At 45.1% G+C, this 18,299-nt stretch overlaps 2 protein-coding genes and 1 pseudogene across 2 annotated transcripts; 1 reads left to right on the top strand and 2 right to left on the bottom strand.

Moving 5' to 3' along the window:
• Nucleotides 1-1,202: 1,202 nt before the first annotated feature.
• LOC111953788 (E3 ubiquitin-protein ligase RNF31-like) lies at nucleotides 1,203-4,124 on the top strand. The gene is made up of 7 exons (XM_070435666.1): nucleotides 1,203-1,276; nucleotides 1,928-2,021; nucleotides 2,168-2,416; nucleotides 2,649-2,852; nucleotides 3,035-3,220; nucleotides 3,336-3,542; nucleotides 3,697-4,124. Exons 1-7 carry the CDS (start codon nucleotides 1,203-1,205, stop codon nucleotides 3,895-3,897), a joined length of 1,215 nt encoding a protein of 404 aa, XP_070291767.1. The 3' UTR covers nucleotides 3,898-4,124.
• Nucleotides 4,125-8,086: 3,962 nt separating this feature from the next.
• On the bottom strand, nucleotides 8,087-8,888 carry LOC139023176 (uncharacterized). Its single transcript, XM_070435661.1, has 2 exons — nucleotides 8,409-8,888; nucleotides 8,087-8,299 (listed from the first exon to the last, which is right to left on the bottom strand). Exons 1-2 carry the CDS (start codon nucleotides 8,886-8,888, stop codon nucleotides 8,087-8,089), a joined length of 693 nt encoding a protein of 230 aa, XP_070291762.1.
• Nucleotides 8,889-10,147: 1,259 nt separating this feature from the next.
• LOC111953792 (forkhead box protein H1-like) lies at nucleotides 10,148-13,391 on the bottom strand (annotated as a pseudogene).
• Between the last annotated feature and the right edge of the window lie 4,908 nt (nucleotides 13,392-18,299).

Here is an 18,299-nt window from a genome sequence, read left to right as displayed (position 1 = left end):
CAGCATACAATGACATTCCGACGATTCTGTGCTGTCCAAATTAGTGACAACAGTTTGGGGAAGGCACTTTCCTGCATGACAATGCCCCCGTGCACAAAGCGAGGTCCATACAGAAATGGTTTGTCGAGATCGGTGTGAAAGAACTTGACTGGCTGGCACAAAGCCTTGACCTCAACCCCATCGAACACCATTGTGATGAATTGGAACGCTGACTGCTAGCCAGGCCTAATCGCCCAACATCAGTGCCCGACCTCTTTAATGCTCTTGTGGCTGAATGGAAGCAGGTCCCTGCAGCAATGTTTTATTTAGTAGAAAGCCTTCCCAGAAGAGTGGAGGCTGTAACAGCAGCAAAGGGGGGACCAACTCCATATTAATGCCCATACTTTTGGAATGAGATGTTCAACGAGCAGGTGCCCATATACTTTTGGTAATATAGTGTACCTCTCCAGGGTTGCCAGATATAGCAAAAATTTACAGAATAACGACTACTCAAAACCTGACCACAAGGCCTGATACCATGAAACATTTTTGCAGCAAGAGGGGAATTGCTACATTTAGCCAATAAACCCTTTTTTCCATAACGGTTCGAGTGTAAGTCATCTCGATTTAACTTCTAACGACCTAAGAAGCAAAATTCGGTTTTCCATCAAAATAATAATTATTGCTTGCTAATGTGATTAATAAAGGAATTTGAATATGTCGCAAGAGAAAATATATTAAACTTTAAAAAACGAATGTTAAGCTATTTTCTGGCAACTGTGTCATTATTATGTACCAGATGTTAAGACTACAAACCGTTATAAATTTCCTATCTGTAAGATTGAGTTGTAATTTCAATAAGAATAGGCTAGGCTTTCAGAACACCTGGGGCTCAACCCTGAAGACCTGGGGCTGACTCTGGGAGGGGGGTGATTTCATCCCTGCGCGACCGAAATGAAGCGCCCCGTACTCTCGGGCCTCGCACGCATGTTCTGTGCTATCCTGACGCCAAATAATCAACACTTCTTAATATTAATTCAATGGATTGTGGTCAGTAAACCCATTGAATATGGTGTTAGTTAATTGCGTAGCGACTGTTAATATTTATAAGAATCTATTAGCACGTACAAATAACAAGTGCATAACTATATCGTGATTGGCAACAACAAAAAAGCCTCATGTTGATGTTGGTCACATTACTGCCATGTGGTCGGAGGCGCCGTATGTATGGTGTGACGCAAATTGCGGAGCCTCTAGAGGCACGAAGAGGTCAATTTGAGCTTAGTACCGCATCGCTGTGAGACTCAAAGTTTTTAACAATGCGGAGGCCTCCGTAAAGCACCCCATTGACATGATTGGTTGACGGTAGGTGAGGGCGGGAGGTCTTGTATAAACACAAACGCACTTCCTTGACAACTTCCTTCAAAATGCTGCACGGCCAATGCAAGATGCCTGATTGACAATGTAGCGCCTATAACTAATGTGAGTTTGTGCTGCGCGCACTGTGCAGTTCCAACATAATCCAAAGGGTGTCAGCCTAGACCACAAATTAATGTTTTGCATGAAATATTGTTGTAGTTGCAGTATAGCAGGATTGGAAATTTAGACTGCCATCCTTTGGATTATGTTGGAACTGTGTAAAGCTATTTTCCTGTTGAGGGTAGCATCAAGCTATATCGCCTATTTGTCAGCTGTGCAAACCTGCCTATGACTTCACTCTTTCCCAAGCGTGTTAGTATATCTTTAGCAATTGTCATGATGCATTTTATCTTGGGTCATTAGGCTCCTAAACCAGGTACTGTATATAGATGTCTTAATGCATTGAAAAATCTCTCACAGCTGCAGTTGCTAACTGGGATGGAAGGTCAGCGCGACCTGTATGACGGCCTTCAGTGATGGGAGGTGTGTGAGCGCCCCCGTCTGGCCACCCGTCCCTCTATCACGCCAGTACTCCCCAGTACTCCAGCACTCCCCAGTACTCCAGCACTCCCCAGTACTCCAGTACTCCTCAGTACTCCAGTACTCTCCACGCCAGGACCCACGTCAGATAACGAAACAGAGGTTTGACCCCCCAGTGGTTTAAATACTCTCTACAATTGGAATGCTCCGTGAGACAATCATTCCAGCGTATCTTTTCTGTTTTAATCTTTCACTCCCCCCCTCCCATGCTGTCTCTCTCGCTCTTTAGTGGATGTGTCAGTTCTGCACCTATGTGAACGCTCAGCCTGTAGTGGTTTGTGAGATGTGCAACTTGCCGTGTAAAGATCCTGCGGTCACCAGCCTCAAGTCCCTCCCCCTACAGTCTCCAATCAAAGACTTAGCCTCACCTTCTTCTACGCCCCAACTCCSTCCCCAGATCCCTCCCAGGGTGAACATCCACATCAAGAGACAGAACCTGATGAGGGATGAAGGGCTGAAACTTGTCCATCAATTACGAGTAGGTGGAGTACAAATGGACACAATGTGAATTAAAACCAGATTAACMGCTACTATGTTTTCTAACTTTTAACCTAATGTTCTTCCTCAGGAGGGAGAGAAAAATGGAGTGGGCCCAGAGGAGGTCTACGCAGCCCTTTGCGTTTCCGGGGGAAGCAACGTCAACCCCTGTGATTGGCTGAAATCAGAGCTGCCCCACCTCCTGGATGAGATCTGTGCCATGGCGGCTTCAGCTGCTTTGCAGAACTARAAAGCAGAGGTTTCTGGGCCGCAGGATACCACCGAGCGGGATGGAGGTTCGACAGAGCAGCAGAGTCCCAGTGTGCTGCTGGGTGAGGGGGTGCGGCTGTCCAGGGTTGAGGCCAAGCAGGCATGGCTGGCAGCAGGAGGCGACACAGAGAGCAGTCCGTCAGCTGCTCAGAGACAGACAGGTCAAGGTGAGAACCAGACATGTCACCTGACCCAAATAGTCACTCTAGACAGATATGACTAAATACTTTTGATATCAACTCAAGTAACCAAGATCTTAGAGTTGACTGAGTTAGTCTGTTTAAGCCTATATGCAAAGTACATCCACTGCGGTATCCAGTCCGACTGCGTCTGTCTCTGGTGTGTGTAGATGCGCGAGCTGCGTTCTCTGGGTTTCCGGGAGGCGTCCCAGTGTGAGGAGGCTCTGCGTCTGAGTGGAGGAGAGGTGCAGGGGGCTCTGTCCGTGCTGCAGCGGCCCCTCCTGGAGCCCTTCCACCAGCGCATCTGGAGCGACCAGCCAGAGGCCCCTATCGATGCCAAGAGCCCCGACAAACAGGTGTGTGTGTACACGAGAGCCAGCAGAACTCAATGAACTACATTTTTCAAGACCACACACACAAAACAAATAACCTGATTGTTAATCACCATGAACCTACATTGTGTTACCTCAGCGGATGTGCAGGCGCCTGCTGGCGTTGTACGAGCTGCCCAGCTGGGGGCGCTGTGAGCTGGCCCTGTCTCTACTCCAGGAGCCTGATGCCCAGTACTCCCTGGAGGACGTCATCCAGGCCGTCAGAGAGTCCCAGGACAGGGAGTTCCTCCGCCGCCTCCTCAACAACGAGTGCCCCTGCTGCCTCAGCATCTTCCCCCACAGCAAGGTGGGCTGCTAGGTCTCTGTCTGTCTTTGCCTTGGGGTGGATGATGAGCTCTTATTACCTCCTCCCTGTATCTGTATTGCCTTGTCAGTCAATAGTCCTATGGACTTTAAATTGTTCCTTTTTATCCTGTATGAATTCTCRGTACCTCTCACAGATGCAGTCCCTGACCTCGTGTCAGTGCTCGGTGTGCCACGYGTGTTTCACGCAGCACTTCACCATCGCTGTAAGAGACAAACACATCAGAGACATGGTGTGTCCTGTGTGTGCAGGACCAGACATCAACGACCCCGAGCACCTGGACAGCTACTTCTCTACCCTGGACATCCAGGTACATARTAGAGAAAGAAAGATTTAGAGATATAAGGGACGAAGGTTATTTTCTACATTTGACATTTAGCAGACAGTCTAATTACAGTAGTGCATTCATCTTAAGATAGCTAGGTGGGACAACCACATCACAGGCATAGTAAGCACATTTTCCCTCAAAGTAGCTATCAGCAAAGTCAGAGCTAGTAGGGGGGAAAAGTTAAGTGTGAGTGTGAGTTGTTTTGTTTTTTGTTGGGGGAGAGTGGTGCTGTGGGATTATTTAAGATAACCTACCTCTCAAAGAGTTTCAGATGTTTTATGAAGATGGGCAAGTACTCTGCTGTCCTAGATTCATGGGGAAGCTGGTTCTACCATTGGGGTGCCAGGAGAGAGAAGAGCTTGGACTGGGCTGAGCGGAGTACTCGGGTTGGGGTGTAGGGTTTGAGCAGAGCCTGAAGGTAGGGAGGGACAGTTCCTCTTGCTGTTCCATAGGTAAGCACCATAGTATTGTAGTGGACTCAAGCTTTGACTGGAAGCCAGTGGCGTGTGCGGAGGAGCGGGGTGAACACAAAGCGGGCTGCATCATTCTGGATAAATTGCAGGGGCCTGATGGCASCAACGGGGAGCCCWGCCACTGAGTTGCAGTAGTCCAGACGAGAGATGAAAGTGCCTGGATTAGGACCTGCACTGCTTCCTGTGTGATGTAGGGTCGTACTCTACAGATGTTGTAGAGCATGAACCTGCAGGAGCGAGTCACTGCTTTGATGTTTGCAGAGAACGACYGGGTGTTGTCCAGGGTCAAGCCAAGGTTTTTTGCACTCCGGAAGGGGGACACTGTGGAGTTGTCAACCGRGATGGAGAGGCCTTGGAGCAGGCAGGCCTTCCCCGGGAGGAAGAGCAGCTCCATTTTGTCGAGGTTGAGATTGAGGTAGTGGGCCGACATCCAAGCTGAGATATTTGCTAGGCATGCAGAGAGGAGGACTGCCTTGAGAGGGAAGACTCCCGTGAGATTAGTCGGCAAACAGCCTCTAGTAAAGGTGAGGTCAAGCGTATTGCCTGCCTCATGAGGGGTTGGGGATTGGGAAAGGGTGAGGTCAAAAGAGGTAAGAAAGGGAAAGAAATTAATTGAGCCATCTTCAGGAAATTAGTTTATCAAGGTGTCAAGCTCATTGAGGACTCTAAGGGCACTGGCACCAGGAATTCCACATGGGTTGTGCGCGCAGGGTACACTAAATTAGAATGGTTGCAGCCAAGGGTGGGAGAGTCTGTAAAGCCTACAGGGAGAGGGGCAAACTGGGTAGAAAACACATAGTTGCAAAACTACAAACCGCTGACTGATTACCAAAACAACAGTCCCAAATTGCCCTGCCCCTTCATCCTGGTTGATGTGTCAACAATCATCTGCAAGTTATGAGCAGTGAGCAGTTCACACACCAAGTAGGCTATTGGAAGACAGGCAGCACCTAAAGTAGGTGGCCCTAGCTAGCAAAAAACAGTACTAGAGAGCAACATATTAAAGGGATACTTGATGCCCTTTATCTACTTCCACATAGTCAGATGAATTTGTGGATACCATTTGTATGTCTCTGTGTCCAGTATGAACGAAGTTGGAGGTAGTTTCGCGAGACAATGCTAACTAGTGTTAGCACTGTGACTGGAAGTCTATGGGAATCTGCAAGCATGCTAATACAGTTGAATTCTGAAGTTTACATACACCTTAGCCAAATACATTTAAACTCAGTTTTTCACAATTCCTGACATTTAATCCTAGTAATAATTCCCTGTCTTAGGTCAGTTAGGGTCACCACTTTATTTTAAGAATGTGAATGTCAGAATAATAGTAGAGAATTATTTATTTCAGCTTTTATTTCTTTCATCACATTCCCAGTGGGTCAGAAGTTTACATACACTCAATTAGTATTTGGTAGCATTGCTTTCAATTGTTTAACTTGGGTCAAACGTTTCTGGTAGTCTTCCACAAGCTTCCCACAATAAGTTGGGTGAATTTTGGCACATTCCCTCTGACAGAGCTGGTGTAACTGAGTCAGGTTTGTAGCCTTCCTTGCTCGCACACACTTTTTCAGTTCTGCCCAAAAATTCTTTGTAGGATTGAGGTCAGGGCTTTGTGTGGCCACTCCAATACCTTGACTTTGTTGTCCTTAAGCCATTTTGCCACAACTTTGGAAGTATGCTTGGGGTCATTGTCCTTTGGAAGACCCATTTGCAACCAAGCTTTAACTTCCTGACTGATGTCTTGAGAAGTTGCTTCAATATATCCACATCATTTCCCTCACTTCATGATGCCATCTATTTTGTGAAGTGCCACAGTCCCTCCTGCAGCAAAAGCAACCCCACAACATGATGCTGACACCCCGTGCTTCACGGTTGGGATGGTGTTCTTCAGCTTGCAAGCATCCCCCTTTTTCCTCAAACATAACGATGGTCATTATGGCCAAACAGTTCTATTTTTGTTTCATCAGACCAGAGGACATTTCTCCAAAAAGTTCAATCTTTGTCCCCATGTGCATTGCAACCGTAGTCTGGCTTTTTTATGGTGGTTTTGGAGCAGTGTCGTCTTCCTTGCTGAGCGGCCTTTCAGGTTCTGTCAATGTAGGACTCGTTTTACTGTGGATATAGACACTTTTGTACTGTTTCCTCCAGCATCTTCACAAGGTCCTTTGCTGTTGTTCTGGGTGTCACGCAGTCTAAGTCGTCCTCCTCCTCAGACGAGGAGAGGCGAGAAGGATCTGAGGACCAATGTGCAGCGTGGTAATTTTCCATTATTTAATTAACACAACACTATACAAAATGACAAAAACAAACTAACCGTCACAGTCCTATCTGGTGCAGACAAAACACAGAGACAGGAAACAACCACCCACAATCCCCAACACAAAACAAGCCACCTATATATGATCTCAATCAGGGACAACGATTGACAGCTGCCTCTGATTGAGAACCATATTAGGCTGGAACACAGAAACAGCACGAACTAGACCACAACATAGAATTCCCACCCAGTTCACGTCCTGACCAACACTAAACAAGCAAAAACCATAAGAACTCTGGTCAGGACGTTACACTGGGATTGATTTGCACTTTTCGCACCAAAGTACGTTCATCTCTAGGAGACAGAATGCGTCTCCTTCCTGAGCGGTATGACAGTGCGTGGTCCCATGGTGTTTATACTTGCGTACTATTGTTTGTACAGATGAACGTGGTACCTTCAGGCGTCTGGAAATTGCTCCCAGGATGAACCAGACTTGTGAAGGTCTACAAAAAAAAAAAATCTGAGGTCTTGGCTGATTTTTTGATTTTCCCATGATGTCAAGCAAAAGAGGCACTGAGTTTGAAGGTAGGCCTTGAAATACATCCACAGGTACACCTCCAATTGACTCAAATTATGTCAATTAGCCTATCAGAAGTTTCTAAAGCCATGGCATCATTTTGGAATTTTACAAGCTGTTTAAAGGCCAGTCAACTTAGTGTATGTAAACTTCTGACCCACTGGAATTGTGATACAGTGAATTATAAGTGAAATAATCTGTAAACAATTGTTGGAAAAATGATGAATCCAACCTAAGTGTATGTAAACTTCCGACTTCAACTGTAGCTGTGAGAGCACAGCCCTGACCACATAGACCCTGGGAAAGTAGTTCCCTCATCCAACACACACACACTTCAAGCAAAATGTCTGACCCATATATGTTTGCTGTTATTGCACTGCCACCTTGTGTTCAGAGCACCACATGGTTTTTTTTCAACCCTCTCCTCTGCAACCCATATGTTTCACATTTTAGTTAACCCAACACTGGCACGCCTGATTCAATTAGTCAAAGGCTTGATGATTCATTGAATCTTGTTTGCCAGTTTAGGGGTAAAACAAAAAGCTGAAATGTTTGGGGGGGGGACCCTGCACCAACGACACCCAAATGTTACACAACATAACCTGAGTCATTAAGGGGCCATGAGCTTGGGAATGATTACAATGATTTTCCTCCCAGGCCTCAGTTACAACACCAACCACTGCATGGTGTCTAGGTTTACAGTATCCGTCATTCTAACTCAATTCAAACTTCTAAAATAATAAATCCAAACCAGCCTCCAATATGAATTCCAGGGAGTTGCAGGGTGTTCTGGGAGTGACAAGGAGACCCAGCAGAAGGATTGGCATGTGGAGCTGAGAGGCAGAGGGTTGAGGCGTGAGGCTGAGAGACAGGAGGGTTGGGGCGTGGGGCTTAGAGGCAGGAGGGTTGGGGCGTGGGGCTGAGAGGCAGGAGGTTGGGAGTGCGGTGGAGCTGAGCGGCAGGAGGGTTTGGTCGTGGGGCTGAGAGGCAGGAGGGTTGAGGCGTGGGGCTGAGAGGCAGGAGGGTTGGTAGTGTGGTGGAGCTGAGCGGTAGGAGGGTTTGGTCGTGGGGCTGAGAGGCAGGAGGGTCGGGAGTGTGGTGGGGCTGAGAGGCAAGAGGGTTTGGGAGTGTGGTGGGGCTGAGTGGCAGGAGGATTTGGGTGTAGGGTTGGAGTGTGGTGGAGCTCAGCGGCAGGAGGGTTTGGTCATGGGGCTGAGAGGCAGGAGGGTTGGGAGTGTGGTGGGGCTGAGAGGCAGGAGGGTTTGGTCATGGGCTGAGAGGCAGGAGGGTTGGGAGTGTGGTGGGGCTGAGAGGCAGGAGGGTTGGGAGTGTGGTGGAGCTGAGCGGCAGGAGTGTTTGGTCGTGGGGCTAAGAGGCAGGAGGGTTGGAGTGGGGGTGTGGGTGGAGAGGCGGAGGTGTTGGAGTAGTCGGTAGGGAGTTGGAGTGTGGTGGGTCTCGAGGCAGGAGGGGTGGAGTGTGGTGGTGCTGAGAGGCAGGAGGGGTGGAGTGTGGTGGGGCTGAGAGGCAGGAGGGTTGGAGTGTGGTGGGGCTGAGAGGCAGGAGGGTTGGAGTGTGGTGGGTCTGCGAGGCAGGAGGATTGAGAGGGCCTCATCCCCACAGGGGGAGGAGAGTTTTCAGTGTCTATGATGATAGGGGAAGGGGAGAGGAGGGGGTGCAGGCCCAGGGCAGGCATGCATGGAGAATAGATTGGGAGATAGTGAGCATTGATGTTCCAGCAGCAGGACGTTGGTAGAGTGATGTGAAGGAGTGGCGTGGGACCTTACAGCTAGTGCTGTGGACCACGGATCCAAGACAAGAAAATAAAAAATTAATGGATCACAATTCCTGTGGTAAAAATGTTAGTCACACCCAAAGAGATATCCTAAAACTCTGCCCCCTCCCAGTGAGCGGATATCTGCCTACGTATCAGGAAAAGACGACTTGGAGACTCTCTACAAGTATTTCTTCAGTAATAGCCAGTATTGTACACTAATACAGGGATAACATCGATAAACATTTAGGGGTGAAACTACATGACACCAATATTTAGCGGTACCGGAACACCAAGTCTGGGACCAAAAGGCTCCTTAACAGCTTCTAACCCCAAGCCATAAGACTCCTGAACAACTAATCAAATGGCCACCTGGACTATTTACATTGACTGTTTTTACACTGCTGCTACTCGCTGTTTATTATCTATGCATAGTCACTTTACAAATGACCTCGACTAACTTGTACATTGACTCGGTACCGGAAACCCCTGTATAGCCTCGTTATTGTTATGTACATTTCTTGTGTTACTTTTTGATTGATTTGTTTATTTAGTAAATATTTTKTTAACTCTATTTCTTGAACTGCATTGTGGGTTAAGGGCTTGTAAGTAAGCATTTCACAGTAAGGTCTACACCTGTTCGGATCATGTGACAAATAAAATTTGATTTAGACTAGAATAACAGCTACCGTTAACAGTAACCCTTATGCAAATAAGCCTTTTAGAGCTGGCTGGGGGGATTCAAGCTTTTTGTCAGGCAGACAGTAAGATCAAATTGTCTTGTGTTGTAACACTGGGACATCTCTATAGGACAAAGAATACAAGGCATTCGACACTGAACTTTAACTCTGAACCAATTATGCACAGCTTATCTCAAGTCAGGGACAAACACTCAATTTTGGTTCAACCATCTGAACAAACACACCTAACCTCACTGGAGTAAGAGGCAGTGATCCACTGGGCACAGATGAGACAAGACGACCAACACAGCACACACACAAAGAGCTCTCTCTTCACTTAGGTGAGGCTTAGAAAACCTCACTTCTGTTTTCCTAAGGCTCTTGGCACTGGACTAGCACATGTGTAATATTGAAAAGCGCCATGTCTTTTCCTATATGAATACTATCAAAGACAACAGTTGAGTGAAAGAAAACATTTTATTTCATACCCTGTGAAGAAAAAGCTGACTTTTCAATACTGGCTTCATGTGCAGTTTTACATCTTAAAATACTGTACAAGCTTTTCAAAAGACAACCATAAAAACAAAAGGGAAGAAAATACTTTTCCTCTGGAAAAAATTCCACTGAAAAAACACATTCAATAGTCGAGGTAGGCAACAGTTTAGAGAGATTTCTTAAAAGGAAAAATTTATCACATTGACAATACAATCGTGCAAACTCGGGCAGTGCAACATCCCTGTATTAACTGATTTCATAAGAATGAGGTAGATATTAGTGGTTGTATATTTGAGGTAGATATTAGTGGTTGTATATTTGAGGTAGATATTAGTGGTTGTATATTTGAGGTAGATATTAGTGGTTGTATATTTGAGGTAGATATTAGTGGTTGTATATTTGAGGTAGATATAGTGGTTGTATATTTGAGGTAGATATTAGTGGTTGTATATTTTAGGGAGATATTAGTGGTTGTATATTTTAGGGAGATATTAGTGGTTGTACATTTGAATTTACAATTTGGTCTTCTGTAAACATTGAATAAATGTGGACACGGAGTTAAGTTTGTACGAATAGGTCATTCTTATCCCTGCATTGCACTGCAATATGTTTGGTACTGGTTTGATTTGAGTCATAGTCAATAATGGGGATACCGTCTGAGAGGGGGTCCACTCTGCAGGGCATACTGACCAGCAGGCTGGTGAGACGACTGATTGGGTGGACCCAGCACATCAAACACACTCTTATTGGGCGGTACTGACTGGAGCATAGTGTCCAGGTCCATTATGAGGGGAGGGCGCCCGTTGGCTAAGAGGGGCCAGTAGGCATGACCTACAAAATGGCTGGATGTGACAGGAGACCCTCCGTAACCATACAGAGGCATCCCCAGAGGCATCAGAGGGCCTCCGTTAAAACGCATGCTGGGCGGGGCCACAGCATTGGGCGGTGTGTACTTGGCATATGAGGTGGGAAGCTCCCAGGGAGGGGGGCAGCCTCGGCGGGCAGTCTTGTGTGGAGGGGGCCTGCAGTCCTCGTACCCATCTGATCCTGCCTCGCCCTCGGGCACCTGCTTCCCGCCTTGCGACACGCCCCTCCAGTCCTCATCGGATGACGAGGCGGGGCTGACGGAGCTCGCTGAGGCGCTGCGGGCGGAGGAGGAGTAGCGAGCGCATGGAGGAGGGGAGGGGCGAGTGTGGGGCTCGACCCCCCAGCAGTCCCTGCCCCTGTCGGGTTCTCCTGCTTCGCTGGCCGGCCTCAGGCTGTGGAGGAGGGAGTCAATGGCAAAGGACGAGTCCAGCTTGGGCCGGTACAGCTCCTCCTGAGAGAGGGAGAGTTGTCTGGTGGGTATGGAGGATAGAGCAGTGAAAGAGGGGCCGGGAGGGGGGGTTGTGATGGGTCCTCGGGGTAGAACAATGATTGGTGGTGGGGGGGCCAGGGGCTCCGCATCTAGCTTATGTTGGTGCCCATGCAGGATGTAAGGAGCAAGATCCTGGGCGAAGATGGTCTCATCCTGGCGTGACACAGCAGTGTTCTGCCTCTTGAGGAGCTCCAGAGGCACCCGGCTCACTTCCACGGCCCAGAAGTTCCCCTTCCCCTGGGGCTTCCCAGGATCCTTCAGTACCTACAGGGACCAGGAGTGACAGACAGCGGTGAGATCAAAAGTATAGTACAACCTGAAAACCAGTCAGACAGGATCTCCCCAGTTTCACATCTCATAATTTGCTCAAATGATTTGCTTCAACTAATGTTTTATAAAGCACTGCGGTTGCTTTCGATAGGCTACACAGGTAGTCTAGTGGTTAAGCGCGTTGGGCCAGTAACCGAAAGGTCGCTGGTTCGAATGCCCGAGCCAACTAGGTGAAAAATCTGCCAATATGCCATTGAGCAAGGCACTCAACCCTATTTGTTCCTGTAAGTCGCTCTGGATAAGAGTGTCTGCTAAATGACTAACATGTAAATGTAATAGGTATACTTGCTTGTAGGTTGTTTGGATTCTAGAATCAAAAGTATAATTGAGCCCACTGATTGACATAACAATAAAGAAGACACTTAATAAGACACACCTTAACAAAGCAGTCATAGGAAGAGAGGTTGTGTCGCACTGAGTCCCGCCAGCCTTTGTAGTTCCCTTTGAAAAAAGGGAAAAGTGTACTGATCTCCTTTAGAATCTGGGGAGAGACAATAAGAAAGGAGTCAACTTGCATCAAGGGGTTTCTGCATTAAACAGTCAAATTAACAGACTATATTAAAGAGATACTGTATATGATTGAAAACATGATTGCAGCCTTTTCATAGGCCTATAATACAAAACGTAAGATGACCTGTAGGACTGATAGCCTACACAGAGAGCTATCATCGACTATGTTTCTTATCAACTCAACCAACTCCAGCTAATACATCTCAGTGTCTGGTTTCACTGTATGCTGCTATCCTTAACAAAACAAACCCAGAAAAGCATGGCGGTCACTGAAGTGGGGCAAGAGGTTACTAGCTTACTCTGTTTAGCGTCAAATGATTGTACTGTTCTGTCTGTTTAATGCAATCGAACTTCGTATACCTACCCCTACAAAGACCGTTTTTTAAAACTTGCGATCAAACAGAATCCCCGATTAGAACTTTTTGAATAATAAAGTATATCAACTTTCTTTGCTGAAACTTAAATAATATATGAAAATAACAATGATTAACAGCCCAAATGTACACAAATAACCATGCGTAATTTGGCCAAAATGTACAATTTATTCTAAACTCGCATGTCCGCACACCAACTCACTTTACCTCAGACAACGTAAGCTTCTTCTCTGGAGAATTTTGGATGACCATGGCAATCATTGCGAGGTAGGAGTAGGGTGGTTTGGGGTAGCGCTGATAGTTTTTTTTCTTTCCACCGTTGGCATTTTTCTTCTGGTCCCAAGATTCCTCCTTGATCGGCCCATCTTTGTTGAGCTCGGGCGACGGCTGGTAGGATGATCCGGGCGGTCCGTGGTGGTTTGGCAGCATCGCTTTATCCATGGGCGCTGTGGCCCACCTGAACTGGGCAGGGGCAAGCTTTTCCAGCCGTGGAGGCTGTTGGACTGGCACCTGGGTCGAGTAGGAAGGCCCGTGTTGGGCTGCAGAGCTCCGCGCTGTGGCAATCAGAGGATGGATCTCTAAGTCAAGTTGATGGTCGTGGTGGCCTCCCAGGCTAGGAGAGCGCAGGTAGGAGAGCGGGTGGTGCCAGCAGGCTCAGACCCCCCCAGTGCTTTGTCATGCTGATCATCCAGGGGGCTGCACTGTCGGGCAGGAGGGGGAGGGAGGGAGTCGGTTCGTAACCTCTGGCAGACTGTTGGCTCCAGGCCACCTCTATTTAAAGAGAAAACAATTAACAGCTTCATGTAAATCCCGCTGCGTAATCGAGGAGAGAATGAAGCGCTATCTGCGGGCAGAACGYGGGGGGGGGGGGGGTCTGTGTGCGAGAGAGAAAGACAGTAAATCTGTAAATAACCCCACAGACAAATCAACAGGCAATTTACCACAGCGTTCCTTTTGGCAATGGTGCCCCAAAACTTTTATGCAGCAGGTGCGCACGGGAGTGAGCTTCTTATACCCGCACAGATTATCCAAATGGTGTTGTGTTGTATATCAGTCCACTTGAATGTTGCTTTTGAATCACCCTTACACAAGGCATTGGGGGTCATAATGAGAAAGGTGTCCACCACAAACCCCCATCTTATTTTCTTAATTGTTGAGACTTGCTTACAGTAAGCACAGATTGTGTAGTGATGTTCCAATGTCACTAGTATATCAGTCGCCAACGTGACCGTTATAAAAGAGGTAGGAGACTCCAGAGATTTGAGAATGAAAGTACAACGTTGGAGTGGGGGGAGGGAACGAGAGTGGCCCACAAGCAGAGAGGGAAAAACAAACCGAGGAATTTTGGGTGAGGCTTTCATTCAATCAACAATTTATGGCAAGCAATATACATAGCACAGCTAATATACAAACATTGAGGGATTAACACCCACGGCCCACCAAACAGATACACTGAATGAAGATAGAGATAATGTAAATTCAAAATATTAGGCGTACTTCTCATTAATTGTGTTGCTGATTTGTTGTGCCATTGTGACAAATTGTCAACTAGTGGCCCAAAAAGTAATAGATCACATTAGGCTATAGTAACTGCACGGAAAAAATAGGCAGTCCTGTACACCATATTTATTACAAAACAATATATTGTTGTAGCCTATTATAAAATATATATTTATTATCTAAATATATGGCTCTGCGTGTAATTCTTAAAATATGGCCGATTGCATAGTCTGAAAATATATAAAACAGTAGGCAGACTAGCCGAATGGGCACTGGCAGTAGCCTGCATGTGTCAGTATAATTAAAATAGATGTTCTTATTCAAAAGCATATTAAAACTTCTGAGAGTACTCAAACGCAGGGACTGTGCAGGAGCGTACCAGTTGGGGTGTAGGCTATTTGCGCACAGTAGGAAGTCCCTTGAGAATATGCAGTGCGAGTCCAACGTGAAAGAATAGTTTCGGGAATCCATGTCTCTTTTGTGAAAGTTAATGTAGTGCTAATGCCCAAGCCTTTACTTCTCAGCAAGACCGTGAAAACAAGTTGGATTAGACAGATTTTCATTGGCAGACAGACTGACCGTCTCGTTTCAGGGATGGCCTACTATTTAGGGTGCGAGGACATACAATCGACGATTCAACACCATCCATGATCGCCAAGTGGTGGGGATATCATCTCGTTCCGATTTATGCACAGGTTTAATTTAAATATAGGCAATGCAGAAGCTGTTAAAGGCCACATTATGATGAAGGCTATCTAACCAAGTAAAAGTTTCAATTAATTAACTGGGTCCATTGAGACAATTTAGCAGACCAATATGGGGAGAAAATTGCACTTTCTAATAAATACATTTCGAATAAATAAATACATGTATAATATATGAAAGTGTGAAAGGAGTTTTAGCCTATTGTGTGTCTTATGTGGCCTAGGCCTGAAGTGTTTTGTTTTTTATGTCAACCATCATGTCTTCGATCTTACCGTGTAGAAATCGAAAGTCAAATGTTTCAAATTAGAGTGAAGATGATATGGAAAGGTACAGGAGACCGTTGTGCATTCATGCTGTCCTCACCTGGCTTGGCACATGTTCTAATTGCTCCAATGTGATATCTCGTTTCCAATTGGTTGTAATCTATTATGAATAATGTTTTTGACACGTTTTCCATGACAAACACAAATTTGAAAGTATTATGAAACTAAAATGTCCTTGGTTCATTTGGTATTTATAGAATAATAATGTGATATAGTTACTAAAGAAGAACTAACATTTTATTCTCTGCTGTTCAGAAACTCGTTAGGACATTTGAGTAGAGACAATGTTCAGGCCAAAATAGATACTTTGGTATTGTGCCCTGATTACTGTTAAAATGAGAAAATGAAGGATAATAGGCGTGTCCAAAATATTACTGCTCTCTGTAGTAGGCCTAAAAGTCAATAAATGTGCAGTGTTTTTGCAGTTACACTGCGGTGCAATGAGGTTCTCTACAAAATGACAGAAATTATACAGATATATAGTTTGTCCGAAATACTACCGAAATAAGTTCACGCCATTGTATATTTTAAGAGTTCATATCTGCAGTTTTTGTGAGGTTTGCTAACAAACATAGAATCTTAAACTTTGACAAATATATTCAAGTTGCACACTATTCTTTATTCCAAAGTTGTGCAGAACAGGTAGATTTGAATACATGCTGCAATCACTTCCAGGATGTTGAAGAGACAAAGGGTGTTTTGGTTGGATAGTGAAAACGGTGTGCCAATGAATAGAGTAGCCTACAGGATTGGAACGGGGTGTACAGATGTCAGGACTAAAGAGAGTACGTTTAGTCCTGCTGGGAGAGAGGAGTCTCTGTCTTTGTCCCCCTGAAGCTTTCAAATAAGGGACAAATTCCATGTCTGAATCAACTGCAGACATTTTAAAGGCATTCTCAGTCAGGATGCACAATCCTCTGGTTTGGATAAGACAAAGACAAAGTTTTGGTGTGAGAAACAGAAATTGAGGGCATTGCACAGCATGGATGATCCACATGAACAAAAACCATGCAATCCCAATATCCTATTTAAGTGATCTTGAATCAGTACACTTAATGAAATAATTGTCATCTTTCTTTTCCCGAGCTTCCTATTACTGATCATATCTAAACAATGGTGCCTCAACAAGTACAATAAAATATAATTTCCCCACCGATCACAGAACAATTTAGAAAACACAGGGATTGCATGATTATATAATTCCCAACGCATCAGTCATTGAGTGAAACACTACAAGAGAAGCTTCATATCTCCTGTGTCCAGTCCTCTGCAGAAAGTTACTCCAGTGTTGACCGGGGAGGTCAGTAGTTCAGCAGATTGTCCCCGCCTGGGACTTTTCCCAGGATTCTCTATCAGTCTAACCTACCTCGAGCAGTCAGTGGACCCTTCACATAAGCAGAATAGGCCTACTACATTTTGATTAAGGGCCTACTATATATCAAATACATTTTGGCTCAGGACCTACTACATTTAAAAATAAAAAAAAGTTTTGATTCAGGTCAAATTTACTAGACCATGTTAACTAAATCTCATCAGATGAACATCAGACAATGTTTTGATTCTTATGCAACTATCTGACCAGCGACCACCAAATCACTCCCTTCTCAGTTTTATTATCATGCCATTGCTATGTTCATTCTCTGATAGATACAACACCCTCCTTTTTTACAACTGTAAAAGATAACATACTGTACCTACCCCCACATTACCTGCTCACAGACTCTGTCTTACGTCAAGAACATATCTTATCACTGATAAGGTAGGAGACTCTTTATATCACTGTATGGTTTCAGGTTCTTTCCATATGATTTCAATCACGTTCAGGTGATATAGGAGCTCAAAATTGAGCCTTTTTGCATACCCCACCCTACCATGAGACATCCATGTCTTCATCACTTTAAAAAAATAAACGGTTTTTAAAATATTTGATTTCTAACCTTTAACATCTTATCTAAAAACTAGTACACTCTGATTTGTTTCATGTTGCCTAGAAGGCCAGCATCTTGGAGACACCTCTTCTCTGTTGACGTTGAGACTGGTGTTTTGCAGGTATGCTGATGCTCCAGATACTCGACTAGTCTAAAGAAGGCCAGTTTTATTGCTTCTTTAATTAGAACAACAGTTATGTAATGATTTTCTTCTTCTTCAGATGAGGAATATGAAGGATCGGACCAAAATGCAGCGTGGTAAGTGCCCATGTTACTTTAATATAACTGAACATGAGAAAATACAAAAATAACAAAGTGAATGACAAAGAAAACCGAAACAGTCCTGAATGGTGAAAACAAACACAAAACAGGAAACAACCACCCACAAACAAAAGTGGGAAAACAGGACACCTAAGTATGGCTCCCAATCAGAGACAACGATAGACAGCTGCCTCTGATTGGGAACCACACCAGGCCAAACACACAGAAACAGAAAACCTAGACCTACAACATAGAATACCCATCCACATCACACCCTGACCAAACCAAAAATAGAAACATACAAAGCAATCTACGGTCAGGGCGTGACATTTCAGCCCTGTTAACATAATTGCAAAAGGGTTTTCTAATGATCAATAGTCTTTTAAAATGATAAACTTGGATTAGCTAACACAATGTGCCATTGGAACACAGGAGTGATGGTTGCTGATAATGGGCCTCTGTACTCCTATGTAGATATTCCATAACAAATCAGCCGTTTCCAGCTACAATAGTCATTTACAACATTAACAATGTCTACAATGTCTCAATTTGATGTTATTTTAATGGACCAAAAAATGTGCTTTTCTTTCAAAAACAAGGACATTTCTAAGTGACCCCAAACTTTTGAACGGTAGTGTATGTTGTAGCTTAGAGACCTTGTTTTGCGTCATCAAACGTGTTTGTGTTGTGCCCACCATTGGTTGAAAAACAGCATGCTCTTGAATACAGGGTGGGTGTCATGTTTTGGCTGATACATGAACTAAAATGTCAATGAAAACAAATGTTGACTATCAAATGGTACCACAAAGATGGTTTGAGGTCCACACATCAGAGAATGTTGACATGAGTTGGAATATCCATTGTCTTAAA

This window comes from Salvelinus sp. IW2-2015, linkage group LG27 (genome assembly GCF_002910315.2).
Source record: "Salvelinus sp. IW2-2015 linkage group LG27, ASM291031v2, whole genome shotgun sequence".
NCBI classification, from domain to species: domain Eukaryota; kingdom Metazoa; phylum Chordata; class Actinopteri; order Salmoniformes; family Salmonidae; genus Salvelinus; species Salvelinus sp. IW2-2015.
Note: the sequence above shows the minus strand (reverse complement) of the source record. Positions and strands in the feature narration are given on the sequence as shown.

What these genes read in the sequence shown, in the direction of transcription:
- LOC139023176 (XM_070435661.1), bottom strand. Translation starts at nt 8,888, where the DNA reads ATGCCTGCCCTGGGCCTGCACCCCCTCCTCTCCCCTTCCCCTATCATC. An exon ending in CCCAACCCTCCTGCCTCTCA is followed by an intron (nt 8,300 to 8,408) that starts GCCCCATGACCA and finishes CTTGCCTCTCAG; the next exon opens with CCCCACCACACTCCCGACCC.